Genomic DNA, 16782 nt, shown 5'->3' with positions numbered 1-16782 from the left:
GAACCTGGGTCTCCTGTATTGCAGGCAGATTCTTTACCAATTGAGCTATAAGGGAAGACTAATATAATGTGTAGGTATGGATATATTGGTATTAGATATTAAATTTATAAATTAGAGCCTCGAGGTCATTTCTCAATCAACTTCAGAAATTGGCTTTTGAAGCCCAGAAATTTGATCTCAGTATCACTCAAAGTTAAATATCTTGTTAATCCAAAATTATGTGACTCAGAATATATTTAGAAAGAGAAATCTGTTGCCCAAAAAAATACATTTGACACTACTGACTTTTTAAGTAAACTGATGCACTGCACTTTTGATATGTTTCAAACTTATACACCATGATTTTTATAAGGAAATAATTGCCAAATATCTAGGCTTATCACTGATGGTTCATTTTGAAATCTTATTTCCTCTCCTTTCTCTTCACTTTTACCCACCCCTCTGCAAAAACTTTTATGTCATGTGTTGTAACACAAATATATTAGGAAACCGGGGTTTGTAAAGATATTCTCTAAGCTATTTATGTAAAATCAGAATCTTCAGCTCTTTCTAAGCACCATGTAGGCTACTGTGGATCACATGTGCTAATGCCTCCATATTCACTGTGCTGTAGCACTACTCAGATGATTAAAAAATACCTTAGTTAATAACACAGAGGCCCTGACTGCCTCTGCTCTCAATTTTTAAAGTTGAATCCTAGAGTGGAAATTGAGTTGGTTCGAGAATCCCCTAGGGTACAAGAAAGAATAAGATACAAAGCATCTTTGCATGAATTATCATATCTGATACCCTTTACACCTGTGAAATACGGTGCTTTTAGTAGGCACTTCCACAGTTCATCAATGGAGACTCAGGACAGATAATTTCAAAGTCCCCTAATAGGATGAAAATCCAAGTCTTCTGACAGATAGATGCTTTTCCCACCATAAACTTTACAATTTTAAGAGCACTGGTGTACCAGGGGAGTACAGAGTGATGGCTGTGAAAACCCTTGAACGAAGGATCTGATAAAGCAGCTGGTGTGAGTTTTCTCCGAATCTTCCCTCTATCTCTGGATACTTCATCTTCTCTTTTGGGAAAACTGATCTGGGACTATTTGATCCTTACCAAGAAGGGGTGCTCAAGACAATCATAAAATATTTACAAAGCGCTTTAAGTTTCAGGGAAGTAAAGTTCCAGTCTGTGAGCATGGGAAATGCACTAATACCAGCAGGTGTCTTATCAGTTCACCCCAGGGTGCACACTTCACTCCTGACCTGTCTGTGTGCGAACACCTAAGGAAGTCACACATAAACACTTGGCACTTTTCTTTAGTTCCTGGGAATGGAGCAATACATTATGAACATGTCCAAGAAGGGATCTCAGGTGTGGGAGTGAGAAGAGAAGGAGGGGGCAATGGGGAGGTGAGAAGGGGAAGGAGGGGAGTGCAAGTCAAAACTGATAACACCCAGAGAACCAAGCTGTTAACCTGCAGGGTCTGGACCACCTCTGCCCATTCCCCCCGTGATGCCAACCTGAGACTCTCTGGCCAGGTCTTGCAGAGGATTGTGCCAAGCTGCGTTATGGCCAGGCATTCTCAGTGACAAGAGACAGTGGGGTGCAGAGCTGTTCCCTTGGCATCCTTCACCAGCGCTAAGGTCACTGATCACATATGAAACTGATGTCACGTGCATGGCTTCCTGAAGGGTCTCAGGATAGGGGAGAGCCAGGGCGAGGGAAGGATACACAGATGGGGGACACAGCCTCCTGAAACGCACACAGGACAGTTCAGGACAGCCCGGGCGAGGCAGCCAGTTTGTGTTTACTTTCAACTCAAAGTGTTTTCCTTTGTGAATCATCACCTCTTCCTTCTCAGGAAAGCGACACAAAGTAACAGGCTTCAGGATACCATCTGTGTCCATTTCGACAGCAGTTCATGTCACAAGACACCATCATGTACTGTAATTATACAAAATGCAAAGAATAAAGTGTTGCTAGTTACACGGGTTAAAATGAAACTGACAGCCCAAAGGAACACAAAACAGAAAGAGATCTCTGTCGGAATCCAGAGAGACGCTTGACAATATTACCCCCCCAAAAATGTAGCCAAATCATTGTCCTAGCATGCTGCAGTTCATTGCCACAACTTTATAAATTCCCAGCTCTTTGGAGGAAAGTGCGTGTTTATAGCTTGCAAAGAAATAGCTTTTACGTGTATGCAGGTCAACAGAAAGAAGAATGCAAACTCTAGGCACCAAGACTGCCCAGATAGCAACGGAGTCTAAAGAGTCAGACCTCACAGAGTCTTCTGAATCAGATCTAGTTTGTTGAAAAAGAATCTGAACAGTGATATTAGTCCAAGAGGGCCAAGGAAGAAACACTGAAGTGTTAATCAGGAAAAAATAAAAAATAAAAAACTAGAACAATTAAGACTTAAATATTTTTTCTACTCTACTTTGAAGATGAATTACAGCTTTTCATATCTGGAAAAGATATGCGCTTGGTCCGTGGGGAGAACCCCTTTTTCTACCCCCATCTACCTCCCCGATCCTAATCAATAGCCTGTGTTGGAGTACAGATATGATTGGTTCAACTTCCTTGAAGCAGAAGTGCTATTTCTTCATGTGTGGCCATGCCTCTTTTTAACAATGAGGTATCATGTGACACTAACAATATCTGTTCCTTCTTGGGCTATGAATTTGATCAACAGTGCGGGCAGAAAACAAGGTAATGTTCTGATAAAATCACACAGGTACAAAAATTATTGCACTTAAAAACAACAACAAAAAACTCAGCCCAACCAGTAAAGGGCCAGTGAAACTCTTGGAAGTGTTGTGCTGCCTGCCCTCTGCAGAGCATCTGGACCTTTCTGGTGTTTGGTCGAATTTGGTCCATTATTGAATGTCCAGAAGTGAAAGAGTCCAAAAGACACAGTAGGCTCTTTAAGGCTAAGTCTTCCCGGTGCTCATATGAGATAAATTATCTCCTTGACCACATACTACAAGTGGGGCTCTTTTTTAGCGAATGGCTAGTAAGGGCCCCCTAAAAAACTCTGGGAGCAAAGGGGACGGGTACACATCATGTTCTGTCCTGTAAATGAGAGAGAGAGAGAGAAAAAAAAGAGAGAGAGAGAGATGGTAAGTAGCCTGGGAGAGTAAAGCCACTCATCAGCAACCCTGTGGCTGGAAGTGCTTTGATCACTTCCTGACTCCATCCTAATTCTCATTACACTCAACCCCACAGCCCATGAGGATGTGGGCTTACCTGTGCATCTTTCTTTGTGTAAGTCCTCCTTTCTATGGCTCTGAAAGCCTTTCCCTCTACTTGCAAATTTGCCTCTGTCTGTCTTCCCATGGAGAGGAGCCTAGTGGGCTACAGTCCATGAGGTCTCAAAGAGTCCTGCAGTCGTGTCTGAAGCGACTTAGGACACACACATGCCTTCTCTTATTCTTTATCCTTCCTCCTTCCTCGTGCTTCCTGTCTCTCTTTGTTGACGGATGTAAAGGACCAATGCTAATCCTATCCTGGTACCCACTGGTCCATACCCTTTCATGTTTCCATAAGGCACCCCTCTCCTTTCTCTCCCTGTCAGTGGTGCCCCCAATACCAATATATTCAGACACATGCCATGCTCTGTTTACCCAATTGAATTACAAGATTATTTGTTACTTTAGGCACAATTATCTGCACCTCCAATATCTGATCTACGGAGAATGTGAGAACAAGGCATTGACTGTGGTATAATTTTTTCAGGATGTCCTCAAGTAACTGCTCATATAATAGATGAAATCAAGGCATTTCCGAACTCCGATAACCTGAGACTATTGTCAATATTGTTTTTCTTCTTTGGGAGTGTTGACTTCAGCTCATATTTTCTTTGTAACTCTTTCTATGGCACTTGTAGTCAACAAAATATTTGCATAAAGTATCTAGACAAGTAGTGATGGTGGTTTAATTGCTAAGTCATTTCTGACTCTTTTGTGACCTCATGCCCCTCTGTCCATGGGATTTTTCCAGGCAAGAATACTGGAGTGGGTTGCAAATAGGGTTGGATGGTAATGTCCTGACTGGATCCTGCAGGCACAGATTCAATATCAGAGTAATTTAAGGTTCAGGCAGGAGGGAATGGAGGTCCAATCTTTATGAGCTGCTGAAGCTCCTGCATGCCACCCTCACCAACCAAGGCACACTGAAGCTCTAAGATCTGCTACTGTGTCTCTCCCTATGGCCAGCTCTGTGGGGGCAGAGTCAGTGCAAATAGCTGCTGCCGTCTTTGCTTTATCCCATCATATCCTCTCTCACTGTTCTAAGACAGGGTGCCCATGATGGAGTCTTCTCTACTTACTGTTGGGATTCTGAGCTAGGAATTGCTGACATTCTCATAGATGACGTCACTGATACAGAACTGTTGCTTCTTCTTCATCCACATCAGTTGCACACACTGATGGATAAAAATGTACTGCTCCTGGAGCGAAAGATAAAGATGTTTTAAAGCAAGGTGTCTTATGCAACGACTTCCCTGGAGGCCAGTGGTTAAGATTCTGTGCTTCAGCTGCAGGGGGCATGGGTTCAATCCCTGGTTAGGGAACTGAGATTCCACATACCATATGGCATGGCCAAAAATAAGAAAAGATATGTTTGTGCAAAAATATAATATGTTAATACTATGGGAGTATTAAATACTATGATGAATGTCAAAGGAAACAATCTTCATTATTTGTAAAACACAATTTCAAAACTAGAAGATCCAAGAGAATTAACTGTAAAAATATTTTATTTAATAATAGGATTTAGACTATCACTACTTAATGCTAAAGGCAATGAATATTCAATCAGTAAATCAAGGGGCTTTTTCAAAAAAAATTGTACATTGCCTCATAATACACTGAAGTAAATTCCAGGAAACTTAATAAATTAAGCCATAAAAATATAAAGGCATATATAGATTAATTCTTCTCTGATTACTTTAAGGAAGGGCTTTCTAAATTTTTTTTGGCCATGCCATGCCCCATATGGGATCTTAGTTCCTGGACTAGGGATCAAACCCACACCCCCTGCATCAGAAGCACAGAGTCTTAACCACTGGCTTGCTAGGGAGGCCCCTGGGCTTTCTAAACTTTAAACAATGAAATAAATTAGAACAAAGATGTCAAACTGTTGTATGTAAAAAGCAGAAAAAAGAATAAAATAAAGGGCAAACTAGAAACTAAGAGGGAAAAATATTTTCAAGAATTATGACAAATGTCAATACCTTTATCTTTGTTTAAAATTCATCCACATCAGTAACACACACACTTAAATTGGCAAACAAATAAAATATACTAATCACTAGACCAAATATTCCTGAAAGGCAGGGACTGGGTATTTTTTATTCCTAATACCCAGCACATTGTTTGTACTTACTAAATGTTTTTTGAAGTAAACTGAGAAAATATTAAAACATGTACAAAAAAATGGCCAAGTAATAAAAAAAATTGTAAACGAAAACAATTTTTTTTTTTAATCTACAAAGTGAGTAAAGTTAAACAAAAAGTAGCATTCAATGATGATTTGAATTTGTTGAAGCAGCCATTTTTAACCAGTTGGTGGAGGTACAATTAATAAATTGCTAATAAATGACGTTGTGTGGATGGATAGAAGAAAGTAGGAAGGAGTACAATTTAATGTCATAGAAAAAGGAGAATGTTTTGCATAAGCAAAGATATATCTAAAGTGAGGGAGTATTTAGTCTCTAAAATGAGATTTATAGAGTTTTAGGCAATTTGGGATGATACATGTAGCAAAATATTCAGTGAAAAATCAGAATGTAAAATTATGATATGTGTATACAGCGTATGAGTACAATTATGTGAACATTATACTTGACCAAGGCCGAGACATTGTTATTGCTGTTGTTCAGTTGCTAAGTCATGTCTGACTCTTTGTGACCCCATGGACTGCAGCATTGCCAGTCTTCCCTGCCCTTCACTATCTCCCAGAGTTTGCTCAGATTCATGTTCATTGAGTCAGTGATGCTATCTAACCATCTCATCTGCCACCCCCTTCTCCTGCCTTTAATCTTTCCGAATACCAAAATGCTGACAGTAGCTATCTTTATCCCATTTCCTTTTCCTTATTTCTCAGACTTTCTCTCTAAGTAATACCATTAAAAATAATCTTTAAATAAGAACCAGTTAAAATATCCACAGGATTTTAAGGAGTCTTTTGTTTGACAACTTCATACACACGATAAGGTTAAAGACTTTAGACTTCCCTGGCTTTGACTCACATGTATTTTTTTTCTTTTTTAAATTGGGGGAAAATATCTTCCCTTATTTCATGACAATATCACATCAGTAACTGAACTTCCCTTTCTCATTATGACATATCCCTCCATGGTCTCTGGTGTTTAGTCAAGCACAGGGCATTGATAAGGGCAGAGAGTGCCTGGTTTCTCAACCCATAATGACGCAGTGGTGAAACTTTGTGTCAAAAATAAATAAATAAATAAAGTACTTAGGCCACAGGAAAAGTAAACAAAAGACTATTAACAGACACATATCTGAGAGTTCAGGAGAAATCTAAGCTGCCGATCAGGAGGCCTGGAGGCTCAAAGCAAGGCCCTACCTAGCCCACCTTCAGAGAAAGTCTGTGAGAGGAAAATGAAAGAAAACCTTTGATGAAAACAGAAGAGAGCTCAGGAGAGGTGAAGGCCATCCACACTTTATAGTTTCAAAGCACTTATCTTGATGGTATCGGTTCATCTGATGCATACTTTACAACAAACAATTCGTGAACGTCCTTTGCATTTTATAGATGAGAAATGGGAACTTCAAAAAACATTAAAAAAAATTTTTTTTAACTTTTTAAACTACAATCCATGGGGTCACAAAGAGTTGGACATGACTGAACGACAGAGCACATAACTGATTTATGTGTGCTGATTCGCTTCAGTTGTGTCCAACTCTTTGCGACCCCATGGACTGTAATCCACCAGGTTCCTCAGTTCACAGGATTCTCCAGGCAAGAATACTGGAGTGTGTTGCCATTCCCTCCTCCAGGGGATCTTCCCGACGCTGGGATTGAACCAGAGACTCTTAAACGTCTCCTGCACTGGCAGTTGGGTTCTTTACCACTAGCATCACCTGGGAAGTCCTAGTGTGTTCATTTTGGAAGTACAGGACATTTATTTAGTTATATACGCATCTATGTCTTTTATTTTAGATTCTTTTTCTTATAGGTTATTACCAAATATTGAGCAGAGTTCCCTGTGCTATTCGCAGGGTTCTTGTTGGTTATCTATTTTATATATCTGTGTGTATCTGTTCATCGGAATGGGAGCTTTGAGAGGTGAAGTGAGTTGCGAGGTGGTCAAGCTGGGACTCAGGCCTCTTGCAGAGTCTGATCTGACCACCCTACTCTCTGCTCTTGTGTAGGGACCCACACGGTACATCTGCTCAGGTAAGAAAGAGGAGGAGGGTTCATCACGATACAGCCCATGCAGCAGGCACTTGAAACGTGCATCTGAGGACGAGGTCAAATTAATCAGTGACTTCTGCTCTTTGTAGAGGGGTTGGCGTGATGGGCCATCGAGAGGACCTAGAAAAATCAGAAACTAGCCTAGGAGGTAACCTGTACACAGCATTGTGGTTTCTGTATTTACACGGACTCAGCCGGAGAATTACTCTGGCCTCTTGAAAACCATTAGTGGCAAAGGAGTGCTTTGGGATGCTGAAGGAAAATAATTGTTTACTCAGCTGTTTTTATTTATTACCATCAGTAAACTAGGAGGCTGCATAACTCTGGCATGAATGAGCTCAAGGAGCATGTTAGGAAAAATCCTAACATTCAAGTTACAGGCTGAACCACAAAGAGCATAGGAATGAGGGAAAACAGAGGTAAACCAATGGACAAGATGTTCCAGACATGACTAACGATGAAGTTGACATAAACAAACAACTTGAGCTAGAGAGGATCCCAGCAAAATCCTGAGGGAACTTGAGAGTGGACTGGAACAGCTGGGAAAAATAAGTGACCCGTGGTGACCTCTGCCTCTTCTGCAGACCTTGAATTTTCCCACGTGAGTTCAGGGAAGGGATATCATACTTTAAAAAGACCATCTTCCCTGGAGATGTCAACCTAAAATATTACCATAAACAAAGCAGCAATCAAAATTTGAGGAAAGAAAGTTAGGGAGGGAATCAGACTTTTTTCTCAGCTGTGCAGAACATTGTGGCAGCCCTTGTCTCATGTCCACACCTGAAGAAGGATAATGATGCTGGAAACCAGATAGAGGGTCTGCCGTGTGAAGGTAGTTTTTAAAAAGGGATTAAGATTCTGTTGTTGGGAAGTTGAAAGCTAACAGGCTATAATCACAGTCTATAAAATTATAAAAGGTATAAATTAAGTCAATGGGGGCAGACAATTCATCAAATCCAAAATACTTAAAATAAGGAGTGGGCCTTTGAAGCTTGGGGATTAATATACATAACAGGGAGTTTTAATCACATAGTAGGATATGGATTTATAGAAGTGAAAACCAAAAATATGGATGGATTCATAAAGCAATGTTTAATTACTAGGTAGTTGGGCTTGTCTGGGAAACCGGGACATTTTTAAACTTACGATAACAAGGTGATGTTCATGTCCCCACGGCAGTAAATTAGAAGGCAGCCGGGCTGGGAAGTGAGTGATCTCAAGGAGGACACGAATAGATGTCTTGTTTCCTAATCATCCCTGAGCCATCTGAACGTGAATGAGTTACTGTTTCCAAAGTGCTATGATGTTGCTATAGCTCAGAAATAAACACATTGGAATGAATGGCTGTGCAGAACCTTGGCCAGATGGGAAAGGGCAAGCAAAGGGAGAAAACCGGAAGCATTGAGACAGGAGCCAGGACAGCAGGCTTTTGCGCTACACTGACATCTAGTGGTGGTTGGCGGGAAAAGCAGAGGGAAGAAGTAGGCAGGCTTTAATCCCTTGGGAACTGAAATCAGCGGTCAGGCCAGGTTGTGTTCTATCCCACAAGTGTTCCTCCCACACACACTCCTCCAGGAGGAGGATTATTATTGTTCGCCTGAAGCTAAGAAGTTGCGAGTACGGCTGGGTGACTAAGATTACCAAGAAGCTATTGTGCTCTGGTTTGGGGCACACACAGGTGTACACCCACGGATTCTCTGAGGCTGTGATGCTGTGTGCGGGCACCAGGCGGGGCTGCCATTCCAGCCTGAGGGCATTTCAAAGGCTTCACGGGAGGAAAGGGTTTGGGAGAAGAGGAGGCCTGGGGAGGGGGGCAGGTAGAACTGATGGCTATTTCTGGAGATGCCTCTGTATTGTTACAATAAGGAATCCATTCATTTAGCTCAAGGAGACTGGCTGTGTTGGTGGATGAAGGGCTGGAAATCCTTAAAATCATAAAGATTTTATCTCATCAGAAAGCACACGTGCAACACACATTATCCTCACAAGTGAAGAGAGTCACATGAAGGGCAAACTAATGACAAACTTACAGAATTGAGTCTAGCATTTTAAATAGAAATTAAATCACACCAATTCCCAAGTCTCCACTTGGTGGCATTTCCCCAGATGGCTGTTACCCTCACTGAACTCTCGGTCTGTTCAAAGAGGTTTTATTCCATTATAGATACATCCATGTGCTCTGGCTTATTGGAGGGCATAGGACACCAATAAAAGTGCAGACACTATATACCGAATGGTTATCTGTTTCTTTTATACCTTGGAGCAGTTTGAATGCACACAGTAAGAAACTGGGAACAGCAAATGCAAAAAACATTTTGAGACAATGGTTTTGAAATATGGGATTGACTAGTGGGAAGTTTTTCAGTCAAGCCCCAATTTAAAAATGCCTATGATTCAGTTCCTACCTCGGTCTGTACCATAGACATCCGGTATGACCGCATTTCTGACACCAGCCCCAGGATGTCGACAAACTCATGATCCCGAATGTGCTGCAAGAGCCTGTCCAGGGCGATGAACGTTCCCGTCCGACCAACTCCAGCACTGAAAAAGAGGTTCCAATACCACGTCACTTATAGACTGCCCTTCTATACTGTTATAGGGGCTACCCTGGTGGCTCAGAGGTTAAAGCGTCTGCCTGCAATGCAGGAGACCCGGGTTCGATCCCTGGGTTGGGCAGATTCCCTGGCGAAGGAAATGGCAACCCACTCCAGTATTCTTGCCTGGAGAATCCCATGAACAGAGGAACCTGGTGGTCTATAGCCCACAGGGTTGCAAAGAGTCAGACACAACTGAACAACTTCAGTTTCATTTTCATTTTCTACACTGTTGGAAACAAATAAGTGTAAAATCCACCAAAACTATATGTACCATCATTTCCCACTAACTGATTAAAAAAATCATATTTATTGATTTTGGCTATAAACTGGGTCTTCATTGCTGCACCGGTTTTTCTCTGGTTGTGGTGGCTACTCTCTAGCTGTGGTTTGACAGCTTCTTATTGTGGTGGCTTCTTCTGTTGTGGAGCAAGGGCTCTAGGGTGCACCAGCTTTAATAGCTGCGGTTCCCAGGCTCTAGAACACAGGCTTAATAGTTGTGGCATGTGGTCTTACTTGCTCAGCATACGGAATTTTCTTGGATCAGGGATCAAGCTCATGTCTCCTGCATTCGCAGGCAGATTCTTTACCACTGAGCCACCAGGGACGCCCTTATTTTTTTAAAACTCTTTGTTTTATATTGGAGTATAGCCAATTAACAATGTTGTGATAGTTTCACGTGCCCAGCAATGGGCCTCAGCCATACATAGACATGTATCCATTCTCCTCCAAACTCCTTTCTCATTCAGGCTTCCACATAACACTGAGCAGAGTTCCATGTGCTATACAGTAGGATCTTGTTGGTTATCTATTTTAAAGACAGCAGTGTGTACACGCCCATTCCAAACTCCCTTGCCCTGTAACTGTCTTCCTGTCCTCATCCTTCCCCCTTGGCAACCATAATTTCTCTGAGAGTCTGTTTCTGTTTTGTAAATAGTATCGTATGACACTCTTTACAGGAGGAATCTAAAAAGAAATGATACAAGTGAACTTACTTACCCCCCTGATGTTTAAGTATGCAGTCCTGGTTGGTGTGTCTCCTAATGTTACAGTTTTATCACTGCTCCCTCCCTTAGACTGCTGTGGGCCTGCCTTGGCCACCCCTGGCCCTCCTGCCCCTGGGCTCTCTATTCCTTAGGAAAGTGAGGATTCATAAGGAACCTGCTGGAAACAGCAGGAACCAGGCAAGAACCAGCTCTCAAGGAGATGATCTTGTTTAGTTGCTAAGTCATGTCCAACTCTTTTGAAACCCCATGGACTGTAGCCTGCCAGGCTCCTCTGTCCATGGGATTTCCCAGATAAGAATACTGAAGTAGGTGGCTGTTTCTTCCTCCAGAACATCTTCCCGACCCAGGGATTGAACCCGTGTGTCCTGCTTTGACAGGTGGGTTCTGTATCACTGAGCCACCAGGGAAGCCCAAGAAGCTGATACATGTAAACAATTCCAGCCTTCTGAGGAGCCTCAGAGTTAAACCCTCCTGTCCAACTTTAAAGTCTAGCTGAGATGCCCACACTCTAGCTCTAGCACTGGGGCCATTCAGCCCTAGGTCAAGTTTACTGTCTCAGACCTTCCTTAGAGCCTGTCTGCCCTGCTAGTGGGTGCTGGTCTGCTTCAGTCACCCAGGGATCTCTGAGATAATTGCCTCAAAATCAGATTTAATATTTGGATCCAGTATCTTTCAGTCCCCAAGTCCCAGGACTCTGAATATAAAGGGAAATGGAGTGATTCAGGCTAACCAGTTCATCACCACAGTCCCCAGTGTCACAGATAAACTCAGCTCTCCTTTCCTTCCAATCACTCATGGGCTGAAGTGCCAGCTGACTCTGAACTCTGAATTATGAGGAAATACAAGAAAAAGAAAGGGCTTCCTTGGTGGCTCAGATGGTAAAGAATCCACCTGCTAAGGCAGGAGATGCAGGTTTGATCCTTGGGTCAGGAAGATCCCCCTGGAGAAGGAAACGGCAACCCACTCTAGTATTCTTGCTGGGAAAGTCCATGGATAGAGGAGCCTGGTGGACTATAGTCCATGGAGGTCGCAAAGAGTTGGACATGACTCACAACATATGCACATGCACTCAGGAGAAAAAGGAAATGAAAAGCAACCAAAAGCAATCTACTTGTGAGATTTGCTGGGAGAGAAATCCAACATGAAAAACCACGAGTTCAGAGCCCGGATTTGCTTTTTCTGCCAGGCAACTCTTCCCTCTTATCTTCTCACCTAAAATGTTTCTGGGCCTGGGTGAACACTCATGAAGCCACATCCAGAACTGTACCTGCTCCCTGCATGAAAGGAGGCCACGTGTTTGACCAGGGTTGAGCAGCTTTATTTTCTGCTCTTGGAAGGAAACATGTTGAGACTAGGTAACCTCATCCTGTGAAGCAAAGCTTTTTGGCCTGGGAATGACTGACAGCAAGTGCAGCCTCCTTAGTCAGAAACTTGGTAGCTTATGAAGCATTTTTCTTTCCAGGGAGACACATACTGCCACTACCACCCCCACCCCCCACCCCTCCACCTGACACACACACACACACACACACACACACACTTAGTCATTCTATCTCACAAAGCCCAAAGTGCTAGGTCCAGGCTTATTGGCTACCAATGCCTCCTCTGACATCTTTGTCTCATTGCTACCTCTGATAAACAATGTTGTTGCTGTTTAGTTGCTAAGTATATGACTCTTTTGTGACCCTGCAAAACTGCAGGGTCTGCAGGCTGCATGAACTGCAGCCTGCCGGGCTCTTCTGTCCATGGAATTTTCCAGGCAAGAATACTGGAGTGGGTTGCCATTTCCTTCCCCAGGGACTCTTCCCAACTCAGGGATCAAATTCGTGTCTCCTGCATTGGCAGGTGGGTTCTTTACTTCTGAGCCACCGGGGAAGCCCTAAGATAGTCATATTATATGTAAATCATGTATTTAGTAAGACTTCGTTCATCATAATTTTTTAAAATTTTTTAAATTATTTTTTAAAAGAGGATAATTGAAATATCATGATGGTTTTTGCCGTACATCAACATGAACCAGCTACAGGTATACATGTGTACCCCCTATCCTGAATGCCCCTTCCACCTCCCTCTCCACTGTTTAAATTTTTAAAAATTATAACTCATTGACCAGTTAATTCAATCTGATCAGAGGTTTATGGAATGATGGGAAATTCCTTCCATGATTTCTAACAGCCAGCGCCTTTGAGGAGGTTACCTGCAGTGCACGATCATGGGGCCTTTGCTCTTCATAGCCTGCTGTCGGACCTTGTGTACAAACTGCAGGATGCTTTCTGCAGCATTGGCTGTGGGCACCCCGTGATCAGGCCATGCGGTGTAGTTAAAATGCATCACATCCTGCATCTCGTCAGCCTTTGGGAGAAAAACAAGCATTAATCTCTCAATCCACAGTCAGGATGGCTCAGGCTTCCGCGGCAGCTCTTGAGTGATGGGAAGGCTGCATTCTACTCCCGGTCAGCACACCTCCCTTTCTAGCTCTCAGCATTGTGTTTGGCACAAAGCAGGCCCTGAGAAAAACAAATACTAATTGTATAAAACCTCAAACTTTATCCTATGTAGGATAAATAGGCTAATCCATGCCTGGGTCATGATAAGAGCTTAAGCAGATCAGGGTTTGCATCCTTGTTCTGCCATTCAGAAGTTACATCAGTTCTGGGCAATGAATTAAACACTGGAAGACGTGGTTGATGGCCAGCTTGGGTCCGCTTGGCCGAGTGATCCATTCTCTCCCTGGTGCTGCTAGTAGCATCTGGCTGCAGCCCCATCCCTCACAGCTGTCTCCCACTAAAGGGAGCTGCCTGCTGGAAAGTGCCTAAGAGATCAGGTTCCCAGGCTGAGGGCAGACGACAGTGATTGAGTGATGGATGATGTTATTATTCAGTCACTAAGTCTGACTTTTTGTGACCCCGTGGACCACAGCACGCCAGGCTCTGCTGTTCTTTACTCTCTCCTGGAGTTTGCTCAAACTCATGTCCATGGAGTCAATGATAGTATCTAACCATTTCATCCTCTGCCACCCGCTTTTCCTTTTGTGATTGATAAGTAAGTAAGTGTTAGTCGCTCAGTCGTGCCCAACTCTTTACAACCCCATGGTCTGCAGCCCACCAGGCTCCTCTGTCCATGAGATTTTCCAGGCAAAGATACTGGAGTGGGTCGCCATTTCCTTCTCCAGGGGATCTTCCCAACCCAGGGATCGAACCCGGGTCTCCTGCACTGCAGGCCAATTCTTTACCGACTGAGCTACAAGGGAAGCAAGCCCCTTTGTGATGGATACCAGGGAGCAAAATGTCAGGCTAAGACAACTGTCCTGTCCTCTCCTGCTTCCCTTTTCTTGTATGGATTTCACCCAATTTGCTGCTGCTGCTGCTGCTGCTGTCGCTTCAGTTGTGTCCGACTCTGTGCGACCCCATAGACGGCAGCCCACCAGGCTCCCCCGTCCCTGGGATTCTCCAGGCAAGAACACTGGAGTGGGTTGCCATTTCCTTCTCCAATGCATGAAAGTGAAAAGTCAAAGTGAGATCACTCAGTCATGTCCGACTCTTAGCGACCCCATGGACTTCAGCCCACCAGGCGCCTCTGTCCGTGGGATTTTCCAGGCAAGAGTCCTGGAGTGGGGTGCCACTGCCTTCTCCCAATACTACACTTTCAAAAAACCCTATGTGTGACAATCCCTGTCTTGGATTCTGATACGAGTGGACCTAACACAAGATGCACTCACTGAACACCAGTGTTCTCTTACTTGAAGAGGGTCTCATAATACTTTTAACAAGGGTTGTTGTGAGAATTAAGTGTGAGCATGTCTGTGAAGGGTGGTTTCTGTTAGAGAGTTTCATCACTGCTGCAACATAATTACTACCACTTGTTCTCATCCAGCTCAGTGCATTTCTTTTCTTAAAATTGTTATTATTTTTAAACATTCTCCTTTCATTTATTTTTTTTGGCCAAGTTGGGCAGCATGCAGGATCTTAGTTCCCCAGCCAGGTATCGAACCTCTGTCCCCACAGTAGAAGCACAGAGTCTTAACCTGCTGGACCACCAGGGAAGTCCCCCGCACAGTGCGTTTCAGTAAGTGGTTCTGGGAATCCCAGTAAGTGGATATTTTCTATATTTTCCTATTCATATGAACCCATACACCAAACATAATATTATTCTCTCTGACCTGAGTAAATAACAACTAAGATATATGTCCTTCAAGAATTACTTGCTTTAGCCCCTACTACCATATAAGCATACAGTTTTATTCTGCTCTTGTTATCAACTACCAGAAATATTCCAAATCCAAGCCTCACAAAGATCTAATGCACCCTTCATCTCCCAAACTTGCTAAGACTCTTGAATCCATTCAGGAGATGGAATATTATATTGTAATTTGGAAGAATTTGTCTGGATATAAAGTTTAGGTTTTCAAGTATTAAAGAGAAATGAATTTCAATGAGTCTGTGGTCTTAGGTGAGGTAAAATTACAAAAATAAATAAGAATAAATAAAATATAATATTTGTACATATATATATATACACACACACACACACATATATCGGAGAAGGCAATGGCACCCCATTCCAGTACTCTTGCCTGGAAAATCCCATGGACAGAGAGGCCTGGTGGGCTGCAGTCCATGGGATCGCTGGGAGTCGGACACGACTAAGTGACTTCACTTTCACTTTTCACTTTCATGCATTGGAGAAGGAAACGGCAACCCACTCCAGTGTTCTTGCCTGGAGAATCCCAGGGACAGGGGAGCCAGGTGGGCTGCCGTCTATGGGGTCGCACAGAGTCGGACACGACTGAAGCAATTTAGCAGCAGCAGTAGCATATACATATACACACACACATATATATATATATATATATATATATATATATCTTAGCACTTCAACTAGACCCACTGTCTCCTTGGCCTAAGGCCATACATCCCCGGCCACATTCAATGCCTCCCTCTCTGCATAGGTTCAAGGACTTTGTCTTGGATACATGAAGCATGAAATCTGCAAAGACGCTGGCCAGCTTCACCGCTGTCTTCAGGAAGTATGGCAAGAAAGTAATTCAAGCAGAATAAATTGTGCAGAATGAATGAATTAGTCAACACTAGGAGGATTTAAGGATACTTCATCACCACATAGCTGTGGTTGCCCAGAAAAGTTCATGAAAATGCTCTTTTCAAATAAGGATCGCAGACTGAGCACAAGACTTGTACACTGTAGGATATACATGCATATATATAAATATATACAATCTTATATCTGTATCTTTATGTATATAGAATATATAAAAATCTCCTCTGGTTGATCTGACAAGGTATCCAGGTAAAATATGCAAGTGGTTCAAAAATAGGAATTCTTTAAATTGTCGTCCGTCTCTCTGTAGCTGCAAGGCAGAGGTCTTTGCACCAGATGGTTGATTCCTGTTAGCTGAATAGCAAGGCACATGTCAATGGGAACAAACCAGTTTTTGCTGGTTTTTAGTTTCCAATTATTATTCAGTTCATGTCAAGTTTCAAGTACTGGAAAGTGATAAATTGTGTGTTACGGTCATTTTCCTCCTTTCTTACTAAATGAGAAAACCTTACTGGTTACATCTTAGCCATTCCAAAACGTCTCTGACTTTCTCATTTACGTAATTTTATCTGGTTTTACTATGAAAGATTCCATAGGGAAATATGGAGGAGATAAAGAAGTGTATAAGCCAAAAATTAAAAAAAAGTAAAAAAAAAAAATCTATTCATCAACAATAGCAGGACAGTCTT

General features: G+C 42.6%; 1 protein-coding gene across 4 annotated transcripts in view; it reads right to left on the bottom strand.

Moving 5' to 3' along the window:
- Positions 1 to 926: 926 nt before the first annotated feature.
- Positions 927 to 16782, bottom strand: part of PTPRO (protein tyrosine phosphatase, receptor type O) — a 260730-nt gene continuing 244874 nt past the window's right edge. For 2 of the 4 annotated variants that reach the window (XM_027541423.1, XM_027541425.1), the window contains 4 exons: positions 13236 to 13390; positions 9843 to 9978; positions 4325 to 4444; positions 927 to 1938 (listed from right to left, as the gene is read on the bottom strand). In XM_027541423.1, the coding sequence (XP_027397224.1) occupies positions 4340 to 4444; positions 9843 to 9978; positions 13236 to 13390 (396 nt within the window). In that variant the 3' untranslated portion in view covers positions 927 to 1938; positions 4325 to 4339. Of the gene's footprint in view, positions 3070 to 4324; positions 4445 to 9842; positions 9979 to 13235; positions 13391 to 16782 lie in introns of all 4 variants that reach the window. The other 2 variants (XM_027541422.1, XM_027541424.1) reach the window with 1 other exon arrangement.

The sequence above is a fragment of the Bos indicus x Bos taurus genome, chromosome 5 (assembly GCF_003369695.1).
Source record: "Bos indicus x Bos taurus breed Angus x Brahman F1 hybrid chromosome 5, Bos_hybrid_MaternalHap_v2.0, whole genome shotgun sequence".
In the NCBI taxonomy this organism is placed as follows: Eukaryota; Metazoa; Chordata; class Mammalia; order Artiodactyla; family Bovidae; genus Bos; species Bos indicus x Bos taurus.
The sequence above is the reverse complement of the archived record's forward strand: the minus strand, read 5'-3'. Positions and strand labels throughout refer to the sequence as shown.